Source organism: Lacerta agilis, chromosome 10, assembly GCF_009819535.1.
Source record: "Lacerta agilis isolate rLacAgi1 chromosome 10, rLacAgi1.pri, whole genome shotgun sequence".
NCBI classification, from domain to species: Eukaryota; Metazoa; Chordata; class Lepidosauria; order Squamata; family Lacertidae; genus Lacerta; species Lacerta agilis.
Genome location: NC_046321.1, coordinates 11,148,962 through 11,167,128, shown reverse-complemented (window position 1 = coordinate 11,167,128; position 18,167 = coordinate 11,148,962). Strand labels below are relative to the sequence as shown.

At 44.5% G+C, this 18,167-nt stretch overlaps 1 protein-coding gene across 8 annotated transcripts in view; it reads left to right on the top strand.

Annotated features, from left to right (window-relative positions):
* Positions 1-18,167, top strand: part of SOX5 (SRY-box transcription factor 5) — a 580,304-nt gene that overhangs the window by 449,320 nt on the left and 112,817 nt on the right. For 6 of the 8 annotated variants that reach the window (XM_033161787.1, XM_033161788.1, XM_033161792.1 and 3 more), the window contains one exon: positions 10,869-10,992. In XM_033161787.1, the coding sequence (XP_033017678.1) occupies positions 10,869-10,992 (124 nt within the window). The remainder of the gene's footprint in view (positions 1-10,868; positions 10,993-18,167) is intronic. The other 2 variants (XM_033161790.1, XM_033161786.1) reach the window with 1 other exon arrangement.

Sequence of the window (18,167 nt, the reverse complement as noted above, 5' to 3'; positions counted from 1 at the left end):
GTTTTCAACATTTTCTTTCCCTTTGAGTGACAGACTATGCAAAACGTGGTTTACCATGCTATTATCTGACATTTGCCTGGCCTGGCTGAAATATAGCCTACTGTACAAAGGTGAGCGTCACTTCCATTGCTCCACCAACTTTTGCACATGCAAAACACTACTAAACCTTAGGTTACGTAAATACAATCCAACTTTTGCATCTGGCCCCACTGACCACTGCCATGTGGCCCTTGGAAGGTTGCTCAAGCATGAATGTGGCCTTTGGGGTGAAAAAAGTCACTGGAGAGCAGGGGTTTCTAAAATGTGGCCTGTGGTCCACCAATGGTTCTCAAACTTTGGTTGCCTGCCATGAGAAATGGGTTGCTGGTAGAGATAGCCTTTTGGATTGATCCATCTGGGACCTTCTCAGGCAGAGGATCCTAAGTTGTGGGTTGGAATTAAAAGCAGATCCTAAGTTTGAAGATGTTTAAACAGCCAGCATAGACAGACACTGAGAAGGGATTTCCAGTACGGAGGCAGCCACCACAGAGATTTGTTGAAACAGCCCTTGGGTGGCAGATCTTCTGTGTGTGCCAACCTTGAAGCCCAACGAGAGATCGAGGCAGGTATCTAGTGACCTACACTCAGCACAGCAAAGGATTTATGTGTGTGAGTGTGCCTGGGCCAGTGGTGTTTTTTGCATGTCTTCCATTGAACGTCGACTTTCTGTGCCATACCAAAACCTGCTTTCCAGAGACCCTGGACTTTGAAAGTAGTTTGTTTTGCTGCACTGGTGATGCTGCTATATGCTCTTTGAGAAACCTAAACCCCACTTGGAAACACGGAGCTGGTTCTTTGGCTCCTAACCCAACTACAGAACTCAAGCGTCGATGTTTCATAAAAGATTAAAATCTGCTCTGCCTCCAAGATAAAGTTAGTTGAGTGTGTTTTTCTTGATAGATGGATGGATATCACTTAAAGTGAAATGACTCGACTTAGACTTTTCTTTGTGTTTGTGCCAATACATCATGCAAAAACAGTGCTAACTTTGAATTGCTGCCCACTGCGTACTATTAGATAACCTCTCGTTCTTGCCCACCCGCCTACACGTTAATTAAAGCAAACACTGCTATAACTACTTGTCAAGAAAATGGGGGGGGGGAGAAGATACTGGAAGAAAAGGAAAACCTTAATAATAATAATAATAATAATACAGCAACAGAACAACAATATTAGGATTCTTTGCAAAGGATCTTATAATGTTATAGATTGGAAATGGGAAAATAAAGAATAAGACTTGTTACTTAAAACAACGCAGGGAGGGGGGTGGAATCGGCTGAAAGATAAACGATAGGCAAAAAGCTATGAATATGAAATGATGATTTGCAGGGTAAAGTTTGAATCACTCAGTTGACTCTGCTGTCAGTATCAATGAAATCAGTCTGATGAGCAGGTGTGCAGGTGGGGAAAAAGAACTGCCATGCAAAACTTGTGGGTTAAATTTGAGGGTGTTTCTTTTCTGTAGAAAAGAAGTCCGCTCACCTTTTTCGGTGGGCGGTGTTGCGGCCAGGCATCCGGGCCCCTGCAGTGATCCGGCGTGGGGGCAGGGAGTAGATGCCCCCATTGTTCCATCCCAGCCAGTCACCAGCACTGGGTGGGGCCATGCCCAGTGAGGTCCCGCTGGCCAATTGGCACTGGCAGGGATAATGGCTGTGGGAAATTTAACCGTGGCGCAGCTGGAGGGGCTCTCTTCTCTCGCCCTTTCGCCGGATATCATTAAGGGTATCCTGTTAAAGGGATCTGGGTGTGTGGAGCCTAGGACGTGGGCTCTGACCATGCCATGACCCCAATGGGAAATGCTCGGAGTGTCCCTATTTGGTGTAAATCATAGGGCTCCCCCATTGGTGGCTTATCCTTATGGACTCCTTGCAGATGGGCAAGAGTTCAGATATAGCCTGGCTTCACCCAATGCCTAAGCCAAACCGCTCACATCTGTAACCAATAAAGTTGTGGCCTATTTGAACCCATAAACCAAAATACTCGTGTCCATGTGTTTATTAATCACCAGGGAACTGTGGGTCACGGGGCCTTGGCACACAAATACATTCGATCCAGATTTAGGTTTTGCAAGGAGTGCCTATTTAATTGGTTAGACCCCACCTACATGATACCACCTTAAATAGTCATTGCTTCTTCCAAGGAATCCTTGGAAGGATAGTCTGTTAAGGATGCTAAGAGCTGCTGCAAGTCCCCTATTTCCTTCATAAATTCCTTATTCCTTATAAAGCCAATGTTGGTGCCTGGCCATTTTGTGCCCTAGGCAAGGCTAACCACTTGCACGCACACACACACACACACACACACAAGAACTTGCTAACTTCAGTTTTCAAAAACAGATGCCTTGTAGTCATAGAAATCACTAAAAAATGATTATCATGTACTTGCTGTTACACTGTATATTATTTGTTTATTTAGCATTACCTGACGTTTCCAGAAGGTAGAATGAAAATTCTTTGGTTTTCCGAAAGCAGTTCATGTGCTTCTCCATCAAAAGTAGACTTGCCAAGCTAAAAGTGGTCCAATCACTAAAATAAATCTAGGTTTGAATTCCTCACACCCAAAGACATATTTTTAAAACCCCTCACTTAAGAAATATGCAAAAAACTAAGTTTCACCCTCTAAAATGACATGCCCTAATGCCAGGAGTTTAGCCTGAGATCTTCCGAATGCAAATCATATGTTCTACCACTGAGCTATGGACCTTCCTGATAAAGGATTGGCAGCCAGTTTACTTGTTTTAAGAACTGTGGGAAGTAATCCATGTAGCTAAGTGATGGCCAAACTTGGCCCTCCAGCTGTTTTGGGACTACAATTCCCATCATCCCTTACCACTGGTCCTGTTAGCTAGGGATGATGGGAGTTGTAGTCCCAAAACAGCTGGAGGGCCAAGTTTGGCCATCACTGATGTAGCTGATCCGATGGAGGAACTTGGCAGCTGCCTTTTGTATTAAAATTTCCAGGAAGCTTTTAGAGACAACCCCACATAGAACTCAATGGAAGCCACTTGCTTATATAGGGAGAGGTTAAACCAACCTTCAGTTCCAGTGGGGATTCCCATATTTGGGAATGCAATAGAAGGCAGCGTGCTGCTTTAAACATAAAAAAGCATCATTTTTATTTCTCCCCAGAGATGTGGATGAGCATCCTGATCTTTCAGCAGCCCCCCGTTGTAAATAATGTATTTATCACCTCAATGCCAAAATCTTCCCGGCATCTTTAAGAACCGAAACAATGTTCCACAGAGCATTAGGCGGCCTTTCCAGCTCGGGAAATTATCCGGCACATTCTCCGTTGAAAAGCAGAAAGCGCCCACCATCGAGCAATCTCACACCTGTTTCCCTTTCCCTGACAAATGTTTCATTGACTCTCTTACCACCGCGGTGCTCCGCAAAGCCCGCAGCTTATCAGTCGCTGCATTAAACAAGCATCTGGAAGCTGTATGTTCCATCATACTCTGTGCGGGAACATCAGTTATTAATGAAACGATCACAGATTTTTCTCCCACCTCCACTTCTGAAGAAGCGTTTCGGAGGAATTCTTCCGTAGTATTAATAGCTACACATTTGGGAGCAAATTCCTCCTATCCATCTCTGTGTTATATTAAACTACGTGGCAGAACTGTGTTCATCTTTTAGAGCGAAAGACCCTTTCAGTAGGCTTCTCCATTAGGGCAAATGGGTCATTGTCCTCCCAGTGCTCTCAGCCAGCCCCAGCTTGTCTGCCTTCTTATTTGCAACCCACCCAGGGGTGTCAGCTGCCTCCTCCTTAGTCTCAGTGTTGCCCTTGAAGAACTCAGTAGAGTGGAAGATAGGAACTTAGCTAGAAATAGTGGGCTCCACCTGTCAGGGGTCCCTTTACCTTTACTCTCTTACCTATCATTGACTCCTGCTCCATTAGCTCCACCCAGGGGTGTAGGGAGTTTGCAGGCTTCCCACAGGCATCTGGTTGGCCACTGTGAGAACAGGATGCTGGACTAGGTGAGCCATTGGCCTGATCCAGCAGGGCTCTTATTATGAAAGTCAGCTGGGGTCAGCTGTTTGCATGCACACGAAGGATTCAGACTCAATTTATTGGCCCTCATCCATTCCACCACTGCTTTAAGAAACTTGTCCAGGGCTTCCACTGTCTCTCCCTATTCAAATGTTATGGAGAAGTAGAGCTGTGTTTCATCAACATAACAATGGAACTGCACTCCAAAACACCTGATGACTCTTCCCAGTGGCTGGTTGGTTGTTAGAGACAAGATAGCACCTGGTGGAACCTGGTAGATAGTTACCAGGGAGTAACTATCCACCAGTTCTGCTCTTAGGACTGAACCATGTAGGTAGGAATGAAAGTGTAGTTTTTGCCTTCAGTACCCATCCCACAGTTGATCCAGGAGCCACTAAGAGTATGTGTAATTGTAAGAGGGACGTGGGCTTGCTGATCAGAAGGTTGGCAGTTCAAATCCCTGCGACGGGGTGAGCTCCCGTTGCTCGGTCCCAGCTCCTGCCAACCTAGAAGTTCAAAAGCACATCAAAGTAGATAAATAGGTACTGCTCCGGTGGGTAAATGGCGTTTCCGTGCACTGCTCTGGTTTCGCCGGAAGAAGAAGAAGAAGAAGAAGAAGAAGAAGAAGAAGAAGAAGAAGAGTTTGGATTTGATATCCCGCTTTTTACTACCCGAAGGAGTCTCAAAGCGGCTAACATTCTCCTTTCCCTTCCTCCCCCACAACAAACACTCTGTGAGGTGAGTGGGGCTGAGAGACTTCAGAGAAGTGTGACTAGCCCAAGGTCACCCAGCAGCTGCATGTGGAGGAGTGCAGACACGAACCCGGTTCCCCAGATTACGAGTCTGCCGCTCCTAACCACTACACCAAACTGGCTCTCAGTTTGGAAGCAGCTTAGTCATGCTGTCCACATGACCTGGAATCTGTACGCTGGCTCCCTTGACCAGTAAAGCAAGATGAACACCGCAACCCCAGAGTCGTCCGCAACTGGACCTAATGGTCAGGGGTCCCTTTACCTTTACCTTTAAGAGGGTCACACTCCTACTCAATACTGGTCATCCTTCAGGGTGACCAAAGCTGATTCACTAGTCAGGCCTCAACCCAGACTAAGGTGGATCCAGCTAATCTGTTTCATTCAGAAAGACAGCCACCCTCTCATCCAGCTTTTTTCATCCCCTTCACCCAAAATAGGGTATTGGCAATTCTCCAGTGAGTGCTACATTCCATTGGGTCCAAGCTGGGCTTGTTAAGGAGTGCCACATATATGCCAAGGTTTGCATCTAGCTCTGATTGGAAGTTCTTATTGGTCCTAAAGAAACTCTTAAATCTAGGACCCACAAGTCAGTCCACAAGTCAGTAGGTCTGTTTGAGAGGTGAGGGGGAAAGAAAAGGAATTGGGAGTGTACATAATTCTGTATAAACATATCTGAAAAATATGTTGTCTTAGCTAAAATGGGGGGATCTAGGTTTTTTGCGTTTGTCGTTTTCCACATCTGTAACCTAGCAACAAGTAAACAAACCTTGCTGAAAGCCCTGCCTCCTCCCCTGTGAAAAAATAATAACACAGCATTTAGGACAAAACCAGCCAGCTTCTGCATTCAGTTCACATTTCATCCTCCTGTAATATTTTGATAAAAATAAAATTACCTGGGCACTTATTTACTTTAGAAAGGAAATGGAGCACAGGTATTAAAACTCTCTTTCTCCCTCGCCCTGCATTCCAGCTTGGAACGAAAATTACATTGTTTTGACTGAGTTATTTCGGTCTCTACGCAACCCATCCTCACCTTTCTGCTTTCCTTACCTCCATTACTCAGCTAAGTTTTGTCATCTGAAGCCAGGAGGCTTTTAATTAATTAAATTTTTTTCAAACACCTTTTTTTTTGCATTTGTACCAGGAGGTGGAAATTTTGTATGAGAAAATGTGATGATGCCTTTATTTTATTTTTATTTTATTTTTATTTTTATTTTTTTTAAAAACCCTTGTTTTTCTAATGGCTTCCTTCCCAAAACAGGGACACATGAGTACAATGCATTTGTTAGCGTATCCAGAAGTCACTTGAAATCAAGTGCAGACTTGTGCTACCTTGTGGGCTTGGCAGAGGCTGTGCATGAGATTGTGTGTGTGTCTGCATATGTGTGTGTGTGTGTGTGTGTGTGTTGCTTTAGTTTATATTAGCCCTGGAGGCAGAGTTAACACTTGAAATGGGACAAGAGTATTTGCAGTCATCAGAGAACTTTCCAGTCGGCTTCAATAACATCACTCCGGGTTTTTTTCTTTTTCTTTTCTTTTTTTTGGCAGCAAAGCCTTCAGTGGAACCATCTGTCTCTCTATTAGTGTTTTGAGTTCTGTTTTGAAGCTTCTTTGCTTGGCAAAGTCACTTTCATCCTTGGAACCTTTTTTTTTTTTTTTTAAAGTTCCATGGCTCTCTGCCGAAGAATGCAATGCGAAAATTCCACTCGGCTGTTCATTTTTGTTTCTAAAAGGAGGATGGAGTTTCTTTGTGATTTTTGAAAAGACAAATGAAATATTAATTCAAGGCAGAGGTGGGATTATTCCAGGGTGTTAAATTTTTTTTTAATAAACTGCGGGGCGTGTGTGCTGTTTGTTAGGTGAATTAGAATAACAACAGGGTCACGAGTGGAAAAGGAGAAGTTGCTTGAGTTTAGGAATTAGTGGTGGAATCTTCCTTTCTTGGTGCATGGGAAACAGAACAGGGTGCTTCTCTGTGCGAGGCCCAGTGCAGTGCAGTGCAGTCTGCAACCAGCAAGTCTTCTGCAGTAGTTGCACATTGTCGCTGCCCCAAGCTCCTGAGGATGATGCTTGCTTCTGCTTCCAAAAAGTGTGCCCTGTGAGCCAAAGAATGCTTCCATGTAGAATTGTAGAGTTGCCAGTCAACCAGCCAGCCGTGCCCTTTCCCAGGATACTCCATTACTTTCTAACACACAGGTCCCAGTCCCACAAACTCAACATACCACAGGACCACCAAGCACGGTTAGGCCTCTTCCATTGCATTTTTCCTCCTCTTCATTTTCTTTCTTTAATAATTTTTATTTATTTTTTAAAAAGAAGAAAAACATACAATCACACAAAACACACAAAGCACCAATATTTCTTATACACTCATAACTCTCTTAACATTTTGGGTGGCTTCCCCCGGTTCCCTCCACCCCCATCTGAATTTCATTACTATTCATTCTAGACAGTTTCTTCCCTAGAGGGACTTCTGTATTTCTGCAAACTTTTTTGGGTTCCCCTGTGCTCACCCTCTCAGTTCACTATTGTTGTTGTTGTTCAGTCGTTCAGTCGTGTCCGACTCTTCGTGACCCCATGGACCAGAGCACGCCAGGCACCCCTATCCTCCACTGCCTCCCGCAGTTTGGCCAAACTCATGCCAGTCGCTTCGAGAACACTGTCCAACCATCTCATCCTCTGTCGTCCCCTTCTCCTTGTGCCCTCCATCTTTCCCAACATCAGGGTCTTTTCCAGGGAGTCTTCTCTTCTCATGAGGTGGCCAAAGTACTGGAGCCTCAACTTCAGGATCTGCCCTTCCAGTGAGCACTCTGGGCTGATCTCTTTAAGGATGGGTATGTTTGATCTTTTTGCAGTCCATGGGACTCTCAAGAGTCTCCTCCAGCACCATAATTCAAAAGCATCAATTCTTCGGCGATCAGTCTTCTTTATGGTCCAGCTCTCACTTCCGTACATTACTACTGGGAAAACCATAGCTTTAACTATACGGATCTTTGTCGGCAAGGTGATGTCTCTGCTTTTTAAGATGCTGTCTAGGTTCACTATTAGAAGGGAGTAAATGGTGATTGAATCATAGAACTGTGGAGTTGGAAGGGACCACCAGGGTCATCTATTTCAACCCCCTGCAAAGTAGGGATCTTTGGCCGAATGTGGGGCGCAAACCCACAACCCTGAGGTTAATAAGAGTCTCACACTCTTCGAACTAAACTATCCCCCATCTTCCTGTGTGGTGAGGGTGCTTTCAAGCAGCAGCAGCACAGCCAGCAGAGAGTTGGGGGGTGGCATTGCTGACCTGGCTTTCCAGTACATAATGTCACTGTTAGTTGCAGAGGGGAGGGATGCAAGGCAGCAGGATGCTGGTGCAGCATTGCATCCCTGTCTGTACCACCCCACCTGCCTCTACTGCAGGGGTCAGCAAACTTTTTCAGCAGGGGGCCAATCCACTGTCCCTCAGACCTTGTGGGGGGCCAGACTATCTATCTATCTATCTATCTATCTATCTATCTATCTATCTATCTATCTAATATGAATGAATTCCTATGCCCCACAAATAACCCAGAGATGCATTTTAAATAAAAGAGCTCATTCTACTCATGTAAAAACACGCTGATTCCCAGACCGTCCGCGGGCCGGATTTAGAAGGTGATTGGGCCACATCCAGCCCCCGGGCCTTAGTTTGGGGACCCCTGCTCTACTGCTTTCATGTCAGTGTTGTGTTTATAATTGTGCAGTGCTGTGGCATGTGAGCGAGGGACTTTGGGCTTCAGTGGAGTCACTCCACATGTGTTCGTAGTAAGATTGTGCCTTGTTGGCCCAGAAGCCACTGATTCATTGGTCTGCTTGAATTGTTTACTGATTCCCCCAGATGCCAAAACCTTTTGGGCAAGCAAGCCTTCAGCCATTCTCAAGGCAGGTGGGGGTGAACTTCCATGCTCAGCTGAACTCGTTAATAAAGTTTCACTACTTTGATAATAGGGACGCGGGTGGCACTGTGGTCTAAACCACTGAGCCTTGGGCTTGCCGATCAGAAGGTCAGCGGTTCGAATCCCCACAATGGGGTGAGCTCCCGTTGCTCAGTCCCAGCTCCTGCCAACCCAGCAGTTAGAAAACATGCCCAAAAGTGAAAGTAGATAAATAGGTCCTGCTCTGGCAGGAAGGTAAACAGTGTTTCCGTGTGCTGCTCTGGTTTCGGTGTTCCATTGCAGCAGAAGCGGTTTAGTCATGCTGGCCACATGACCCGGAAAAACTGTCTCTGGACAGATGCCAGCTCCCTCGGCCTATAAAGCGAGATGAGCGCCGCAACCCCAGAGTCTGGACTTAACTGTCAGGGGCCCTTTACCTTTTTTTTTTTTTTTTTTACTTAGATAATGTAAGATTAGGGATGGGGGAGAAATTTGGTTCAGTTCACATTTAAAGGTGGACCTAGTTTGTACTTTCTGGAACAACAGAGTGCATGAAAATGCAGTCGTGGTTCTCCAAATTTTGCAAGTCTGTTAATGCTACCAACAATGCACATTCTAGTGGCGTAAAAAGCATAAGTTAGTGCAAATAACGTGCAAAATGCATTATATTAGAGGAAACTGCATTTCCAAAATGTGTATGTTAGGCAACAAAATGTCTACATTAGCTGAAATTTGCACTAAGAGGCAGGTGAATTTTCATGAAGATGTGTTTTTTTTAATCACAAAGTGATTTGGGAACCTGGAGAATTACATTTAAGATGGGGAAAATGGAAAACTAATAGAAACTGTTATTATCAGATTTGCCCAATCCTACATTTTTTTTTTGTGTGTGTGTGTGTGTGTGTGTGTGTGAGAGAGAGAGAGAGAGAGAGAGAGAGAGAGAGAGAGAGAGAGACGGAGATTTTGTTTCAGGAAGGCACCGCATACAGATCTTTGTGATGCTAGTGTTGCATGCATACCTCTAACTCAGGATAAAATTTCATGCATCTGAAGAAGTGAACAGTACTCCAAAAGGGTTTATCATGCCATAATAAATGTGATAGCCCTTAAGACGTTCTGTTGTTTTTGCTGCAACAGACAAACATTGTTTGCCCCTCCAGAGAATGTACTTCTTATTTATTTCCTAATAAATAAGTTCCACCTGAATATGGACCTTCATTAACGCCAATTGAAAGACATGGCTCAGACTAATTTGGGGATATAAGTCCCTTGATCTCCTGGTCATTGATATTCTACGCAACCAGCTACATTTCCTAGGGGCCAGCGGAGGTCCTGTCTTCTTCAGAGCAATACACCAGACACTGGAGAAGGGAAAGAAAGAGAGAGAGAGAGAGAGAGAGAGAGAGAGAGAGAGAGAGACCTCAATTCCATGCAGTCGTTTTCTGCTTGAGTATTGCCATGAGATGTGGGGAAGTGTCTGATGGCTCATGGGGGCAGTGGCATATTTCCAAGCAACTCGGAAATGTGGGGAAGCAACATCTTATTTCAGAGGCAACCGGACAGCAGATCTTCCCCACCTCTAGACTTTTTGCCAGCTGGGGCATCCAAATTGGGGTGGGACAGTGTCATAACTGGCTGGTAGTCTGCATTTGTGGTGGATCATCATTTCATATGACTCTGTAGCTCTGCAAATGAGCCTCTGAACCAGATCTTGTGACTGTTTGAGAGCTTCAAATTTCATATAGTGGAAGGGAGTGGGCAGTGAATTGTAATCTGTGAGGCCTGGAATGCAGAAAAGTACAGGCCCTGCAACCTGCCTTCCTTATAGTTCCCATTCACATGCATCAACAAGCCTAAGCATGCAATTTCAACATGTATTAAGATGGCTGGTTTTATTTCTGTTTTAAAATGCAGTGTTAATGTGTTTCTGATGTTTGTTTTTGTCTGCATTTTGAAGTTATGCATTAGGTTGTCCTTTATAAACCGCTTAGAGGATTTGATTATTATTATTATAAAGTGGTATACAAATTTTGCGAAATAAATATTCAGCGCATAGACTGCTCTCTTCTGGACTGGATTAATTTTTGGCTGTTATTTTCAGTTGCAAATGCTGCCACTGTCCTGTTGCAAATTTACCATTAAGGAAAGCCCCGATTTCTGGTTTGATTTTCCTTCTCCTGTTCAGCAGGTCCAAGGTCAGCTGCCGCCATTAATGATTCCAGTATTCCCTCCAGACCAGCGGACTCTAGCAGCAGCAGCACAGCAGGGATTCCTCCTTCCTCCTGGTTTCAGCTACAAGGCAGGCTGCAGTAAGTTTACTCAACTCCCCCCCCCACCCCCGCTGGGGTGCAAGCAGAGGATTAATGTTTTAATGCGGCTGAGCAAGAGATGCTGTAGCATGCTGGCCAAAAATGTGTCTTCTGGACCAGGAAGCTTCTGGCTCAATTGCCAGTTCAGAATTTCACTCAGGGACCTCACCTCAGCCTCCATGTATTCAAGATCCTGTCTGCACAGGGCCCTGCGTAGAGACACCCAAACAAACTCAGACTCCCCTGGTACATGATCTGTACCCTCCTCGCTTTCCTCCCTAAAGACACCTCTGTATTTCTGCAAAATTTCAGGTTCCCCTGAGCTTGGTTTGCTATTAGAGTGAGTAAATGGAGATGGAATCATAGAGTTGGAGGGGACCACAAGGGTCATCTAGTCCAACCCCCTGCAGTGCAGGAATCTTTTGCCCAATATGGTGCTTGAACCCACAACCCTGAGATTGTCTCATGAGCTAGGAACACTGAAGGTGAGTGAGTGGCTTACCTGAGGCCACTGACTTGTGTGAGAGTGAGACTTGATCCAGGGATTTCTTGGTTCACAGTACCTGGTACGCTAGAGAAGCTCTGTCTTCCCAAGAATCAATATCTGCTCTGCATCTTTAGGGATGATCAATTAAGCTGGTTTGGAGCCTCCCCCGATCTGATAATACAATTTCCCCTAATTTAGTGCATTTTTATCTTATTTCCAAAAACAGATTCAAAATCTATTAATAATAAACCAAATAGAGGTTGTAGTCAAGCACCAATGAATTGCCATGAAATATACGTAAGAATTATACACAAAAATAAAATTGTATGTTACAATGCATGCAATAAAAAACTATTATTGATTAAATGTGGTCACTGATCAATGCACTTTTATGCACACTTTGCCCTGATATGTACATCTTTGTAGAAACATTTTGGTTGGAGAACTGCATCATAAAATTACGATAAGTGCAAATAAGAAGAGGCAGCTTTGGTTTGGGTTCACATATTGTTATGGAGAGTCCTAATTTGCCTTTAAAGGAGAACCAAACTGCATTTCTATTCCAGCCCTGTACTTGGCTCCTATGAAAAAAAACACCTTCCCCAGATAGATGGATAGATAGATAGATAGATAGATAGATAGATAGATAGATGATATAGATATAGATATATAATTTTAAAAAATCATCTGAAATTTTCTTGATAGCGACATTTGAGAGCATAAAACCCAAACAAATAGATCAGATACCTTTGAAACATATGTCTCTTATTGCCTAAAGCTGCCGTTGTTTGCAGTGCCTCTTTTCCACTCCAACCCCCCCTCCAAGGAAGAAGAGGGATTGGGGGTGGGGGGGGGGGAGAGAGAGAGAGAGAGACTTAACACTGTTGTAGGGGAAATAAGATTTCCTTCTAAAACAGCCTGTTCCCTATTTAATGAAGAGGTTTAATTTGCCCTTTTTGCAAGCAACTTCCAAACAACATGCAAGTCCCATTAATCTCAACAGGAGTTCTGTGCATAGATCAAGGGTAGCATATGCCTCTCAATTTATGGGCTAACACAAAGCATGAGTATCTTTATAACAGTCTAAGGTTGAAAAAAAACTGCAGCAGATTAATCCTTGAAGGCTTTTGCTTTCATTGGAGTGTGTTTGTGTGTGCATATGCACGCATTTGGACAATTTTATATAGAAACTTGTGTGCTCCTGCCATCATGGCACTGGCTGTTTCTTTTTGGTTTTTTTTAGAACGAGGGGGAAAGGGGGAGAGCTCTGAAAAGTCTTCATTTCAGCGAAGAGATTTATCTTCATCATGGATTTCATAAAAACTGGTTTCATTCATTTCCGCTTATCTAACTCTTCTGACATCAGTTTCCTATCTAGCTATCTGAAGCCCTCTTGTTCTGGGAGCTTCTATCTTTGGTCCTTCTGTTTGGCTTTATTATGTCCGCATCAGTGTATCATTGACTAACTCATGAATCCATCAATTGTTTTCTTTTTGTTAGCACAGTATTCGCTAAAGGAGCAGTTGAAATTCATTTCCAAGGCAAAAAAAAAGGGACTGTGCCGGTGATAAGTCTTTTCCAAAGTGTTAATTTTCAAGGTTGAATTCCAACCACCACCACCCCCCCCCCCGAACTTCCAGAAAGTAGATAGGTAGAACTGGAGGGTAGTATAAGCCTTCACCTAGGGACACAATTAAAACAACACCAAGTTGCAATGAATATTCTCCAGTCTGGGTTATTTATCTTTTGGGGGGTGTCTATGTGTGTAAAAACTTACACTTTGTCAGTGAAATGGGGATTGAGCTTTTAAACAAAAGTCACTCACACTGTGTGAAGAGTGCTTGCTTATTTATTTTCTTACATTTATATCCCATTTTTCTTCCTTCATGGAGCCCAGGGTGGAATGCATGTCAGACACCTTCAAACCATACCCCGTTCACTTCCATTGTATTCCCTGGCTGTTGCTATTTTCCCTCTTGGCTGTTGCTTCCTGCTTGCTGGATTAGTTACGCAGCCAATCACAGCCAATCAGGGATCACGCAGTTCACAGAATGACATCACAACGCTACATAGTCAATCAAGCAAGTGAGGGCAGTGCACAGGAATAAGGGAGCGGTTATGCAAGGAAGGGATGAGAAGGTGAGGCCTTTTTTCCCGGCATTGCCAAATGTGCAAATCATTTCACTCGGGCTGGTTCCTGGTGCAGCGCTGAGTTTTGATGCAGTTCATCAGCCAGCAATTCATAAACAGCTCCCACAGTGTTTACTGAGAAAACACACAGGCAGCTGTTTAGCAAGTGGTAATTTTCCATGAAGGATATGTAACCATTTGATAAGCCAGCCGCACATATTTCCTTGTCAAGTGTTGAGGAGAATTCTACCACGTTTTCATGTTTGATTAGAAATCTGAGAGAACCGGGGAGTGGAGAAATTCTCTATGCAGACCACTAGCTTACAACGTATCTGCAATGACACCAGAGTAAGTTACAACTGAGTAAAAGTAAACCAACTTCTGCATTCACCATATGCAACAGCACTGTCAGTGTACTTTGGGTCAGTTTGACCCCAGCCTACTGAATCGCTTATCTTGACTGTGGCTATTCATGGACACATATAGACCACAGTGAACACTTCTCCCTTTCTCCACATTGGAAAATCAGGGCTATTAAGCTCATCCAAGAGTTGCACTGCCCCATAGCATGGATACCGAGTGTTCCTGTAGCTGTTCTTCCTCATATGGCAGATGCAGTGATTCACGTTGCCGAACATGTAACTTAAAGCTGTTGAATGTTGAATATTGCTATTTATATTTGTAGGCCTGCAAAAGGTCACGACTGCATCCCATTAAACATATCTGGCAGATTCAATTAATTCCATGTTTAGCACAGTGTGGCACTGTGTATGTGTGTTTGCTTTTCAACTGCTAGTATATTAACAGCATGGCAGCTGTGTAGCACATCACATCCATGAGACTGACATGACATCACACATTTTGGTCGCCATGGAAATGAAAAAGAAAACAGAACCAGGCTTTGCCTAGGCCTGAGGAATGCCTGTAATAGCTGCATGCCAGGGAGATGTTCTTGAAAGACCCTCTTCATCAATAAAGTCACATTTGCCAAATTTATCCATGGCATGTGGCAATCTAAGGGAGTTTTGGATGTTCTGTCCCATGCATGTTGTTGTTGTTGTTTAGTCATTTAGTCGTGTCCGACTCTTCGTGACCCTATGGACCAGAGCACGCCAGGCACTCCTGTCTTCCACTGCCTCCCGCAGTTTGGTCAGACTCATGTTGGTAGCTTCAAGAAAACTGTCCAACCATCTTGTCCTCTGCCGTCCCCTTCTCCTTGTGCCCTCCATCTTTCCCAACATCAGGGTCTTTTCCAGGGAGTCTTCTCTTCTCATGAGGTGGCCAAAGTATTGGAGCCTCAGCTTCAGGATCTGTCCTTTCAGTGAGCACTCAGGGCTGATTTCCTTAAGAATGGATAGGTTTGATCTTCTTGCAGTCCATGCATGTAGCCCTGCATAATTCCTGAGGATGTAGGCCTTGGTGAGGGGCAGATGGGTCTCATCAACCTGGGAAGGAACCCATCTAGGAGAAGGAAAACTCTGGTCCTTAACCTCTGCTGCCTGCCATGAAGGACATCTTTGGGAGAAGAAAAGGCTAAGGAGTAAACCCTACATAAATCAAGAGTGGAGTCCCTAAAGCAGCTGAATGGTGCCTTGTACACCTCCTTCTATCAACTCCTGCAGCCTAGCTGGCGCCAAACGTATTGCTCTGCTTTCTTTTGGACCACATCAACAAGACTGATTGGGGGGTCTTGTTGTCAGGGCAGCCCAGGACCTCCATACATACTGCCCAGGTTTCCACTTCAGGGAGGTCACTTCAGTGCTGCTAACGCAGTGGTTTGATTTCACCCCCAGAGGTGTTCTCCATTGTCTCTCAACACGGATGCCAACCAGGCCTTGGTGATTTGTTGGGAAGTAAGGGAAGTAAGGGATTTGTTTGGCCAAACTGCGAGAGGCAGTGAAAGATAGGCGTGCCTGCTGTGCTCTGGTCCATGGGGTCACGAAGAGTCGGACACGACTGAACAACAAGGGATGAGATTCAGAAGAGTTACATAGTTTTATGTTCAATGCCTGCACTACTGCAGTAGAATTTTGACACTTAGTGCTACTTGATGGGAACTGCAGTCCGAAACACCTGTTGGGAAAGGCTACTCTTTACATACAAATTAGCATATGCAACTTTTATGCAAATAAGTATCCTTTTTGGGTGATACATTCACTCTTTTGGGCAAAGCCTAAGCACCAGGAGCTGGACTCCAGGAGGGTTTGGGCTCATCTAGGACTTCCTTATTTTTCTCAGAATGGGAGAGATTCATTTATGAGCCCTCCTCTGCTGGATGTTGGCCAAAACTCTACCTCAAATGCCACTCTTCTTGACTTTGCTGAAATTTGAGCACAGATGGCACATTCAAGTCTGAACCCTAGATTAATTATACCTATACTGGCAGAATACAGGTGACTGGAAATCTTCTCAGTATAGAATCTGCGGGAATTTCCACGTCCCTCCCTTTTGGAGAATATTTGCCTCTTCTTTTAATCCTTGTGGAGGTTTGGGTATGACCCAGCAGAAGTAAAGCACTTTTAAGTCCCTCCCCTTTTTTCAATGGGAGAAGTATACATTTGCTGCCCATTAGCTGTTGAGTCAGATGTCATCTGCCTGGACTTTGGGGTTGATGTGCTTTCATCCCTCTTTCATCCTTGTTTTGGGCAGGGAATGGCTAGACAATAGATGCATTGTGTATTTCTTACATATCATCTCCCTTTGAATGGAAACTTTAAAAAAAAAATCAAATTTGCAGATAAGCCCAAACACAGTTATTGATGAAATATCTAATTACTATTTCAACTTGGCACAACTGGGTACAAGAGTGGACAAGCCAAGCCTAATAAAATTAAAATATGCTGAATTCACCATTTGACGGTTTTCTGAACAATATCCCCTACATCCAATAAAAAAGAAGAAAAAAACTCATAGTTAATTGGTTTCTCATACAGGACAATAAAATTAATGTTTAGGATTTAAATACCATAAACTTCCCCAGGCAGATTTGCTGATGTATCTCTGTTTTTTAGTTCATCACATGTTTCATTGTTTAATGGGGTATCATGTGGGCCGTATAATTATGTCTCATGTACACAAGGTCCACAGGCATGGCTTGGAAAAGGCTGCTAGCTAATTTCTCATTTAAGTGCTGTCAGATGATGTCCAGGTTGTTAACAATTGCCAAGCCCTAAGGGGGAGAAGATGAAGACAAAAAGATAGATATAGACTTTTGTGTGTGTGTGCAGCTGACAAAAGTATCACAGCTAAGTAAGATATGGTGGGTTTAGGTCAGAGGAAGGGAACCTTTTTCATCCCAAGGGACCGCATTCTTTTCTAGGTGGCCTTCTGAGGAACATGTGCTCATGGCAGACAGGTCAAAAGTAGGCAGAGCAATGAAACATAGAATTGTAGAATCGTGGCACTGGAAGGTACCTCGAGGGTCATCTAGTCCAACCCCCTGCAAATCTCAAATAAAGCATCCATGACAGATGGCTATCCAACCTCTGCTTGCAAACGTCCAAGGAAAGAGAGTCGACCACCTACAGAGGGAGTCCATTCCACTGTCAGAACAGCTCTTATTGCCAAAAAGTTCTTCTTGATGTTTATTTGGAATCTCCTTTCTTGTAACGTGAAGCCATTGGGAGAAGAAAAAACTAGCTTGCTCCATCCTCCATGTGACACAGCCCTTTAGCTATTTGGAGATAGCTATTATATCTCCTCTCAGTCTCCTCTTTTCCAGGCTAAGCATACACAGTTTCCTCAACCATTCTTCTTAAGTCTTAGTCTCCAGACCTTTGATCATCTTTGGTTGCCCTCCTCTGCACACCTTCCAGCTTGTCAACATCTTTCCTAAATTGTGGTGCCCAGAATTGGACACAGTATTCCAGGTGTGGTCTGACCAAGGCAGAATAGAGTGGTACTATTTCCGTATTTTTTGGTGCATAAGACGCACCGGACCATAAGACGCACCTATTTTTTAAAAGGGGAAAACAAGAAAAAAATATTCTGCCTCAAACCTGGCAGCGGCTGCGGAGGAGGAGAAAGCAGTTTTGGGCTGCACGTTCATCCTCCGCAGCCGCCGCTGCCACCAGCAGCAAAGGGGCGGGGGGAACGTTCCTCCTTCCTCCCCCGCCCCTTTGCCGCTGGCTTTAAAGCTAGCTATGGTCTGTCCCTTCTCCCCAGGTGGCTTTAAAGCAAGGGGGGAGAACTGCTGGCACCGTGCACAGCATCAGGGCGGCTGTCCCCCGCGCCCCCTCTTGCCATGTTCAGCGAGAGGCAGGGGCCGGCGGCAGGCAGCAGAGCAGATTCTGCTGGATCCTCCCCGCAGCCTACGTTCGCAAAAACAAGCCTGTTTTTCCGAACGGAGGTGGCGGGGAGGAACAAGCAGCATCTCCATTGCCCACCGCTGTCCCCCACCTCTCGCCGCTTGCTTGACAGGGAGCCTTCACTCCATAAGAAGCACCAACATTTCCCCTTACTTTTTAGGAGGAAAAAAGTGTGTCTTATGGAGCAAAAAATACTGTACTTCCTTTGATCTGGACACTAGACATCTGTTGATGCAGATCCTGTACCTTTG